At 33.9% G+C, this 12072-nt stretch overlaps 1 protein-coding gene across 1 annotated transcript; it reads left to right on the top strand.

Annotated features, from left to right (window-relative positions):
• Positions 1–6843: 6843 nt before the first annotated feature.
• Positions 6844–7107, top strand: LOC130712256 (uncharacterized). The gene has a single exon (XM_057562091.1). The coding sequence runs from the start codon at positions 6844–6846 to the stop codon at positions 7105–7107; it is 264 nt and encodes an 87-aa protein (XP_057418074.1).
• The last annotated feature ends 4965 nt before the right edge of the window (positions 7108–12072 follow it).

Raw genomic sequence — 12072 nt, forward strand, 5'->3', positions numbered from 1 at the left:
TTTATGAGATCTTCCCCTGATGTCTCCTTGATGGATGCCTTTCTTGGCCGTGTTCTGGATGATTTGCTACCCCATCCTTTGCTTCTTCCTTCAGCCTAGGCGGTTGACTCGGTTCATCCTAGTGCTGTTGTCGAGGTGCTTGGTTTGTCCCCTCTTATGCCCGAGTTTCTGGTCTCGGTTGAAGATGGTGGGGTCTCTCTTCATCGACCCTTTGATGTGGCAGCTGGTTTGGTTGCGCCGTCTTTGGATGCTTTTGTTCCTGATGCTCCTTGTGCTTCTCTTCCTCGTCAGAGAGGTCGTCCAAAAAAGGTCAAGAGAGGTCGCAAGCCTCGTCAGGTGCCCTCGGTGACTTGTGAGAGTTCGGTTGCGGTTGATGGTGGAGGTACATCCTCGAGTGTGATCTTGCCCTAAGTTTGTCCTACTCTGTTGGGTTCAGGGAGCGCTCCAAGGAGTCGTTACTGGACGCGTGCCACGAAGGCGTGGTTGGTCGGCAAGCTTGTGGGTTGTATTTTTGATGGTGGGGACGAGGCGGCTATTCGCGGCCTGTCACATGAGATGGAGGAGTGGTGGCCGCCTTGAGTGATGATTTTGCTCTTGGTGTTATCTTCTGGTTTAGATTTTCGGTTTAACTTCTGTTGGTTCTTTCTCTTTTGTTAAGGGAGTTCTCTTTGTCTATACTTTTGAGGGTGATTAAGTAGTTGTGTTTCTCTGTGGATGTTTGAGGTTTTTTTGTTTTTGTTATCCTCAAACACTATTCTCGAGTTTAGTCTCTTCCTTCCTTATTATAATTAATATATTTGATTTTTCAACAAAAAAAATTCTTCTTTTCCCCAATCCCTGTTATCTCCATTTTGATCTCACTTAGCAAAGAACAGTTCTTGATAAGTGCAAAAAGGGTTGACTTGTGAGCCTCTTACAACAACTAATGTCTATAGATATCAAATTACCCAAAAACACAGACAACTCTGCCACAAATTGATCATTCAGAAACTCAGCATGTCGAAGATCCAAGCAAGATATTCCAGCATAGGTGTAATTGCGGCAATCATAGAGGACAAGATTCCTCAAAGGAAGACCTTCCTCTGCAAGAAAGGAGAGAAACTCATCTGAGATATATGAACACCTAAAATGAAGGCAAGTCAAGCTCTTCAAACTCACCAACGAATCAATAAAGTTTGCGGTGATAAAGGGCCTCCCAAAAAAATCCCTTTTCGCAAAGATGCCAACGAAGAAAGACCTCGATCCGGGTCTCTGACGGATCACGTAAGGCGGTGGTCCTGGTTGTTGTTGAGGAATTTGAACACACATTCCCAACACTCATATGGTAAATATATAGATGCTGACATTGTTTTCGTCGAAGCTGTGAAACTCAAAACTAGGATTCACACCTCTTTTTCCAAGCTTCTTGTGATTGCTGAGTGTTATATATATATATATATATATATATATATATATATATATATATATATATGTTGCTTTAATTTTAGGTATTTGTTTATGTATTATCTCAAATATTCGAATTTAAATTAGAGTTTAATGGATATGCACTGACAGTGTAAAATAGTTTTACACAGTCATCCAATCAAAGCATGCCACATAAGAGAGATAATTACATTTGACTTTAATTTTAATTAAAAGAATAAGATATTTTATGATTTGGCGGAATTCAATTAGATGTCTGTGTAAAAGTATTTTACACTGTCAGTGCATATCCATTAAACTCTTTAAATTAACAGGGGAGCCTTATATGACATATATCTGGATTGGGTAAATATGAATGTAAAATAATTCCTGAAAAAAGAATCTGAAATTTTTTGATTGTTTTAAAATAGAATTTATCACGTTATAAAATATTATTGATATATTATTTACTCAGTTATGAGCCCACAAGACAATCCTGAATAGGAACAGTTGTCTGAGTAATTTTCATATCATTAATTATAGTCATTCCAATTCTCTTTTATCATTTTTGGTCTTTTTCTTCTCCTCAAACTTTTTCCTCTTCCTCCTCTATTTCACAACCACCACCAGCCACCGCCACCATTGGGAGAAGAATGAGGTTGGGGTTAGGAGAGGCGGAGGGGAGGGAATGTGGTGGCCATAAAAGAAAGGGAAAAGAGGAAGAAGAATGAGGGAGAAGACAATGATAAAAAATGATAAAAGAAAATTTGAAGAACTAAAATTGATGTAAAGATTACATGTGGATAGTTTATGTCTGACGAGGATTGCCACGTGAGCTAATGACTGGATACAAAATATTTCAAAAATGTTTTATGATGTCTGAACTATTATAAATCAAAAAAAATTTCAGGGACACAAAAAGAGAATTGTTTTCAAACACCACTTTAGATTATGATGTATAAGTCAGGGATTAAAAACATATTTAACCTTCAAACTTTGAATAGGAAAATGTTGGGTTCACACTTGATCCATTCCACCTTTAGAGACATAGGAAGTGAAGAGTGAATAATGAGTAATATGATAAGTGCCTTAAGTGGTGTGATACAAAAAAAAGATTAAAAAAATTGAGTGATAAATGAGATGAAAGAATAAGTGAAGTGTGAATATATCAAAATTGTTTTGAATAAGGATTTGCTTCAAAGTTTTGTCATGTTAAATATTTCAGTAATGATACTAGTGTCACCAAACAATACTCCATACACCGTCTGCACGACTTTTTTCTCTTCTCCTTATCCTTTGTTGCTTAGTGCGGTGATCGTGGGTGGAGTGATTAGTTTCACAGTTATTGGGTGTGTGATACTTTGGTTAAGAAATGAAATAGTCCATATACATCTCTACCAGGGGCGAATCCAGGATTTTCTTGTGGGGGGGGGGGGGGGCAAAATATAAGACTAAAAAAATCTTCATTGAATATTGTATAAACTTTAAATTATAAAAGATTATTTAAATACAAACCCTACGTTGTTTTATATTTCAACAATTTCTCTCTCAATCTATACAACTAATAAATTTATGAGAAGATCATCTTCAATTTTGTTGTCAATCCGAAGTCTTATCAACTTTCATTGCATTAAAAGATTGCTCTGTAGATGTTGTTGAAAGAGAGAATGTCAAAACAAGACGTAACAATCTAACAATAAGTGGAAATATTGTTGTTTTTTCAGTTTCAACTAACTTCTGGTAAAACTCGGATAAAATGAAAATATTTCCTAAATTAGGATCTCGGTAAACATCTGAATGATAATGTCTTAGTTGGAACGAAAAATTCTCTTTTCTAGCTCGGAAAAATCATATGCATAAAACTTCTTAACAAACTTACAAATTTTCTCATTGCCAAATGATTCAAAATTTTCCTTAGGATTTAAAGCTGAACTAAGTATGAGAAGTTCCACAACCTCTACATTAAATCATATATTTAATTTATATAGTTGCAAATCAATTACAGAATAAAATACATATATCATGTAATGATGTTATATATATCTCCATCTTGTTTCTTATGAAGGTCATTACCTATAAAATAAGGGGCTTTTATGTCAGGAACTTCAACTTGACTCATATCACAAAATGTTATAACATCTTCTATATAAAAATACCTATAGTCGATAAACATTTCAAAATTCTTTGGGGGGGGGCGATGACCCCTGCCTGCCCCCACCTAGATACGCCCCTGATCTCTACACTCATTTTTTTCTTCTCTCTATCTCTCTTCCAATCATATCACATCATATATCACGTAGATCACTTATCTCTTCTACAGGGCCGGCCCTGAGCCTGTGCAAGCAGGCCCACAACTCAGGGCCTCCAAAAAGAAGGGCCCAAAAAAAAATTCTCAAGCAAAAGGTCGCGTTGCTTAGATTCGAACACACGACCCCTGACGGATTGCAAGAGGCCAGTTGCCAAACAAACCAACATAATGATTCTAATGAAATTTCGAATGTCAAAATTATTAGGGGTCTATTTTTATTATTTGCTCAGGGCCTCCAAAATGTCGGGACCGGCCCTGCTCTTCTATGTATCTCCAATGGTTACACGTATTGAGTATACACCAATCTTTAATGAAAAATTTTGAGCTCCCATTTCAATAAGGTCCCGAGATTTGAAACACGAAAACAGTAGGGATAACCATATATCCTTTTACTTGCAGATTTTGCTTCGCATTTTTTTTTTGTGGATTTTGCCTCAAAAATATTGCATGAGAATTTTGATATAATAATTTTCAAAGAAAAGTACATAAGAAACATTTTTCAATTTGCATGGAAAATGGGTGGGAAAAACTCCAGGAAATCACTTTGTAGGGATTCTAAACCGTTACAAAATGACCATCGCTAAATTTTCCACAAAGGTGTCTAGTTTGTAGTAAAGTGAAGTTTATTTAAATAAATGTAGAAGTTTTAAATATTTCATTATTCATTAATATACATAAAATTCATCTAAAAGTAAATCTCAAACAACTTCTTTTTGTCAAAAGCACTCCTTTCTGACCAAACGGCCCATCAATATAAATTGTATGAGATGTTCATTCACTTACAAAGATGTTTTTGGGATCCCTGTTCTCGTACCCAAACAAAAACTTCCATAGGATTTGGATTCAAAAACTATCTAAACTAAATAAAAATACATATTTTGACCAAAAAAAAAAAATACATATAAATTGAGACTACTACAGTAAAAAGAAAAGAGAGTCGGATTAAAAACGTGACCCCTACAAATTTACTTTGTGAAATACAAAAGATAATAGCCCATGAAACCTATTTTAAGAAAATGAGTATTTAGTTTACACAAAAGAAAGAAAAGGACATCAAGGACTTTTTTTTTTACTATTTTCCGATGTATAAAAAAAAGACATATTTACTAGATTTTGCCAAGTTTTAATTATATGTTTAACATGCCTAGCTGATAAGTTAGGTGATAGTTGAAAAACTACCTCATTAAAATAAAATATTTGGTAAAACTAGCTATTTAGCTATAATTCTTTTACATTTAACAGTATTTTACATACACAACAATACATATATGATATTAAAATAATTATCAATTAAATATTCTAATTTAGTTCAAATTATTTATCACTTAAAAGTTTAATATTAATTTTTTTTACTTCCGTTTTATTTTTATTAATTTAAATTGAATACAAACAAACAACTTTATATTTTAATTTAATAAAGTAAGCTTGTCTAAATTAACAAAATATTTTTTAAAATTTTATATTAACAATTTAATAGTAACTCTTTCAAAATAAAAATAATTAAAGTTTAGGGTTTTTATAAATATAAAATGGGCAATGATAATAGCTCATTTTGTCCCTCACTTATCACGATTTTGCACTTTTGGTCGCTTCGGAAAAAAATTAGCAAAATTAGTCCCTCACATTCACACACTTTTGCCGTTTTAGTCCCAAATAGGGATCACTTTTGCAAAATATTAAGCAATGTGGAGGACCAAAAGTGCTAATTTTTTTATTGGGGACCAAAAATGAAAAATTGTGATAAGTGAGGGACCAAAAGAGCTATTAAGCCTAGAATTTTAGTAAAATGATAAGATAAAAAATGAATAAATGAGGTAGCTTATTAAAAAAACTTTAACTACTAAAATAATTTCCTTTAGAAAACACTTTTAAAGAGCTTTTAAGCTAGTCAAATAAGATTTAAGCTAGTCAAATAAAATATAAGCTAGCTGAAATGACATGTCAAACATAACTTATGTTAAGATTAGGTGTCCACCAGGGTGGACCTTTTATATTTTAGTCCACCGGTGCACCTAAGGTTATCTTAGTAATTTACAATAAATAAAATTATATTAAAAGATTTAAATCCTTAACATTATCCAACTGTGTGTTTGGCCTTGTGTGAACCCCAATAATGATTTATGGGTTTATGAAACTGATTTAGCCATCTCTTACACGTGAGTCAGATTTGGACTTGTTGGTTGGTTTTAATGGATTACGGATCGATGTAATTTCTGGCAGAGGTGGGCGGAGGTGGAGCATTAGCGTCAAGATCAATCAGATTCGGTTCAGGGACATGCTCGTTGTGCACATAGAGGACGAATTGGAGTCGCTCTATTCTCCGCCTTGCGTCACGGCGTGAGCAAGAGCAAGTGAGTGAGAGAAAGATTATCAGAAGTATTCATTTTTTGGTTTTTGTACTCAGGGCCGGCCCAAGGGTAAAGCCACCCAAGCAAGGGCTTTAGGCCTCCAATTTTTTTTGTTTTTTCTTAAGTAAAAAAGGCCTCTGATTTTATTTTTATTAAGTAAAAAAGGCCCTCAAAATTAAAATTAACAAAATTTTATATTAGATTAAACATGTTTCAAGGCCCCCAAAATTAAAATTCGCTTTAAGCCTCATTTGGTGTTGGGCCGGCCCTGTTTGTACTGGTGAGTGAGAGAAAGGCTAGCAGAAAATGAGCAAGGAGAAGAAGGTGTGTCTCACTAAGGATCGTAAATATTGCTACCATTTTATCATTCATTCAATTATAACCATTTAATTAAGGAATATTCTAATATTCCTAGATCTAACGGTAATGAATGAAGTGTGGTGCATGGGTGGAAAAAAAATAAAAGGTCCACCCGAGTGGCACCTTAAGTTTAATTCTCTTGATTATTTATTGTTTATTCTATTTATACTTTAATTAGTTGCAATCCACAAGTTTTTGTCTTAATTTAGTAGATCCGGGATATTGAGAGGCCGAAAATGGATATGGATTTAGCTAAAGTTGTAATTGAAAAAGAACATGGTATACGTGGAGTGCACACACGTCGCCACGTAAATACAGGAAGACACTTGTCTAACTTACGAGCTGAAATGAAGATCTACATAATGCAATTGAGGAGCCTCACGTAGCAAACACAAGTTATTGTGAGGCGGTGGAAATCTGTGATCAATGGAGAAACAGGGCGAAAGGAAAAAAGTGGGAGAAGAAGGACCTCAGATCTCAAAGATGGAGCCTGTGACACATGGTGCATACGGTGGTGGAATGTATGGTACTGAAAAGGAGCAACCACAAACACAAAACAAGCCACCAGCAAGTCAAAGCCAGAGTGCTGATGGCCCTGTTGATAAGGACACTATCAAGCCTATAAACAATCCTCCTCCTTCATCAGGCGACCGAGATATAGATATCACTGGCCAGTCATATATCCAGTAGTTACCAAAATTACATAAGATCTGTATACAAATTACAGATCTAGCATATAATTAATTTTATGGTGTTCTGTTTTTTATTCATAGTGGAGATTCTCTATTCTCAGATTGTGTATAATTTTTCAAATTCTGTCTTATTTCTTTTCCTAACATATGAAATTATGTTCGTGTTATTGCATGAATGGTTTTAAATTGACATGACATAAATTTCTGTTTATTTACGTTTTCTTTCTTTTTTCTTTTAATTTTTGCAAGCCTTCATCACCTGATTTTTTTTTATAGGCAAATGTTAGTTGTCAGTAATCTCTTCAAAGTTCGGAGGTTCTTTAAATCTTGAAACTTTCAACCTTCATTCCCACTTAACCCTTATGTTGCATCCGTGCGTATAATAACTATGGAATTGTTGAAGAGTATTAGTTGTTATATCCCTCAATCAGCAGTCACTAGTCATTATCAATTCACAAACAATTCCACACAAACAGGGTTCAAATTTCAAACTAACAAACTACTCCCAGTAATTGAACACAATAAAATTCTCAGGCACAATACAATCTCACAACATGTAAAATATAACATTAAAATTGAACCAAGGTAGATTATTAAAAGCAAATGAACTTGTTAGCTTTCATTAACCTGAAGAGTTTCTCTTCTTCGGAAGCGTATGTTTTCCTTGAAGAGACCGAACCTGAAGGCTTTCTCTTCTTCGGAAGAGTATGTTATCTCATATTCCTTGCACCACTTTTCGAATATTTCTTTGGCTTCCCTTTCATAAGGGACAACCAAAATGGGATTGTAATCGATCAGCTTCTCATCGGAAGAACAGAACCAGCGAACGCCGCCAAGCGGAGCAGCTCCGCCGCTCCGCCTAGGAGGCACCCGAAGGTGACGGAGAGCGAGGAGACTGAAACTGGCTCTCAACATCTGAAACACGCAGGAAAGGAATGGCCACCATAATGGTTCTCTACTAAACTTAAATCCTTTCTCTCAAGTTAACCAACAATGAAGCCCAAGCTTAACAATAAGCCCATTTAACCCACAAAACCAAAACCCAATCAAGATTTTGTAAGAATTTGACAACAAATTATGACCTAATAAAATATATATGTCCACTTTGAAGAAAAAAAAAAGTGTTTCCTATATATCTGTCCAATTAGAATTTTAAGAGAGTATTAATTGATTTTTTCAAAGAAATGCTTTTATAGAAACAATAAATGATTAAAGATAAAATACATTCTAAAGGGTGATATAGGAAAACAAATAATACTTTTATGAAAATCAACATAGTTAATTGTTTTCCTTAATTTGTGTGAACTTTTTTTTTCTAGACAGATAAATAGAAACGGAGGAAGTATATAATTCTCTTTTCTACCATAACTCTTTCTTGAAGTAATATGATGGACTTAATAAATACTTTCAATAAAGTTCTTAATAAAGCTTCATCTATGCTTGAAATTCACTCACACAAACCTAAAGAGATATATTTGAGTTTATCAGATAGCATAAACGTTTACACAAGTGTTTGTGCGAGTTTATGCAAATAGCTTTTGAGCTTATTTTTATAAGTTATTATTATGAAAAAGAGCTTGTGCTTATATATATAATTTTCAATTTATTTTTTAATAAACTTTTTAAAATGGTTTATGAATAAGCGTTTATGTCATAAGCGCTTATGAACATAATCACTTAATTAAACTGTTTTCCCAAACGGGGTCATAGACAGGAAGAGAATAAATAGAAACGAGAGATATGATAAACAATGTAATGTGAAAAGAACATAAAGTTTGATAAAGAAACTTAAAGAAAATGGAATTGAAAAGAAAGTGATATATAACTTGAAGAAAAGGAAATTGAAAAGAAAGTGATATATGAAGAAAATCAAAACTCATTGCTTTAGGCTTCGGAACTTATTGGATAGTTCTTTTTTTAATAAACTAAGTAAGGTACTCATACAATTGAACAAGTTGCAGTTGGTCGATCATAATCGCTTTTACCTATATTATAACAAATTTTAAGGAAAAAAAGTAATTAGTCTCTTGAAGTTGTGCCACGTGCGGTTTAGTCTCTTATAATTAAAGAGGTGTAGTCCTTAAATTTCTTAAAGAGTACAAAATGGTCCTTTTATTACATTTTTTATTAATCTTCTACATAAATTGTTAATTACTAATTTACAATGCTTGGAAAAAATACTTGCTTCGTTCAATAAGAAAAGGTGAAGAGAAATACACTAATTGCAAATTGTAAATTTATGGGAATACTTGCTTCGTTCAATAAGAAAAGGTGAAGAGAAATACAGTAATTGCAAATTGTAAATTTATGGGAATACTTGCTTCGTTCAATAAGAAAAGGTGAAGAGAAATACAGTAATTGCAAATTGTAAATTTATGGGAACAATATAATTATCCGAATATAAAAGAATAGAAAAGACATTACAAATGCATAGACTTTTCAAAAGCCAAAAGCTAAGCTTAATTAAAATAAAATGCTCTTATTAGGTTACTAAGGTTTGATGATGGCCTATGAACAATACAAATACTTCGTTCTATAGCTCACTTATTATCTCATCTTGTACAACCCTATTGACCGCAAGTCCGCAACTCTTTCTATCCTCAACAATACGCATATTGTTCTACAACATTCTAGAAGCCTACCGCGAAAACGTTGGTAATAGCCATGTCAATGACAATGAACCTAGTATTCAAGTAGTTCAAGGTGGTTTGTAAGTCTTCATTCTTCTTCTTTTCGATTGGAGAAGAGGAAGAATAATTACCAATTTTTAGGGTCAATCAAAGTATCAAAAAACTCTTTATTATTATTATTAAATATATTACAAATGAAACTCAAATCAAGATAAGTCATAAGCAAATAGTAATTAACAGTATCAGATAGACATTATAAACATTAGAGGAATGGTCCATGCATAAAGAAACCCCTGTGGCCCTATCACTAAATGCTAAGCTAAATAAGGGAGGGCCCCAACACCCAAGCCTTGAGGTCACAGGTACAAGCTGGCACGTTCAGATGTTACAGTGTCACTTGCCATTTTTTGAAATGTTACCAAGCAAAGCTAAAAGTCCAGCTACCGTGCAGGCTAGTAATGTTTCATCCACACCTCTCTTTTGAGGTGGAGAGGTGAAATGGTGAGAGAGATACGAAGAAAAGAAAAAGTAAGAGAGAGAAAATATGAGATGTGATAGATGATAAGATGAGAGAGATAAAAATAAAATGAGGTGGAAATGAAGTGTTTAAAAAATGAGGTGTGTATATATCATTACTCTCAGGCCCCAAAAATAAGAGAATTCCCCACAGTACCTTCAATATGCGCTGAGTAATATCCCCAATATCAAAATTCCAAAACAGTACAAACTTTGCGTGTTGGAGAGATACAGGTACTGGTAATAGTCTTCCTTTTAGCTCCTCACCAGACACAAAGATGGGTTCGCAGACCATTCATGATAGGAGTAATTAATTTTTTTTCCCTTTAACTCGCATCCAATTCCAGGGAAAAAAATCAGTTCCACAATTTGGTACTCCTCCAAATTGCCTTGAGTGAAGATAATGTTGTTCATTTTTTTTATAGACAAATGTTAGTTCTTGTTTGTTAGTAATGTTAGTAAATTAAAACATTTACCGGTGTTTGAACCCTAATCACTTCATTCCCCTTCAACCATTATGTTCCTTAACTGTTACGACTTGAGCTAACCCTCTACTTTTCCTTTCCAACAATTGCATGACTCAAACTATGCAAGGAGAACATAGTTTGTAGAGCCAAATAGCATAAAGGTTATGTAGTGAATATGTTTTAAAACTGCTCCCCTCCCCCATGAACCAAACATGTGCTATTTCCTCTCCCTTCCTCTGTCCCTACTCTTAACCAATGTTTGGTTGGAGGGGAGGGAAAGAGGGAAGGAAAGAAAACACATAAATCGAAAAATTAATTTAGACTACATTAAAATAAGTCTAATTTTATTCCTCGGTTTATGTGTTTTCTTTCCTTTCCCCTTTTCCTCCCTTCAACCAAACAAAGCAATCGATAAGATTTAAAATCTCTCCCATCTATTAAAACTCCTCCCCTCCTTTGAACAAAACACACAACATTAAGGGGAAAATGCCATTTTGTATCCTTTAAAAGACTCACCACCAAACCTCAAGCAACCTTTCCTGCTATCTCCACACACTATCTATCCTACAAGCTCCCAAAGTCTAGACCAAAAAATGACCTTAAAAGGTTGATCATTTTCCAGAAAATATCAAATTTCTCCAGAGCCGCATATTATTATAACTATGGGTTTGTTGAAGAGTATCAGTTATTATATCATTCCAACATTCCCCTCATACATTAGTAATATTACCAATTCACAAACAATTCCACATATACAGGGTCAACAAACTAATTAAAACCTAAATAAAGCATCCACTGGACTGGACGTCTGGACACAACCAAAATTCTCCCAGCGAACCACAATACAATCTCATTGTCACACCATGTAAAACAACATTATAATTGAATCAGGGGAGTTTATTAAACAAATGAATTCATGAAAATGAATTGTAACTTACATTAATCATATCAAAACATCAATATACATACACGTGATTACAAAGCACCTAACTAATATTAAATAATTAATCAGTTGTGATCCTATGTAAGATATCTAATAGAGATAACTGAAAATTGAAAACCAAAATATCCTCTTAACTTGTTCCTGAAGATAAGGACTACTAGCAGTAACATAATAAAATTAATGGAAAATAAAACAAACAACCAAGATTCTGGTTTCACAAAGGTAACAGCTTCAATGGCGATCAATCCATTTCATCCTCGGATGAGGTGGGTATGGATTTGTAAGGTTAATAATAAACCCATCTAACACAGAAAACCAAAACCCAATCAAGATTTTGTGTGGATTTGAGTATTTGACACAACAACAAAAAAACGATTATCAAAGTATGAACATTAATGAAATATATA

The sequence above is a fragment of the Lotus japonicus genome, chromosome 1 (genome assembly GCF_012489685.1).
Source record: "Lotus japonicus ecotype B-129 chromosome 1, LjGifu_v1.2".
Lineage (NCBI taxonomy): Eukaryota > Viridiplantae > Streptophyta > Magnoliopsida > Fabales > Fabaceae > Lotus > Lotus japonicus.

Excerpts from the sequence above, each read along its gene's own strand:
- LOC130712256 (XM_057562091.1), top strand. The coding sequence starts at position 6,844 with ATGGAGAAACAGGGCGAAAGGAAAAAAGTGGGAGAAGAAGGACCTCAG.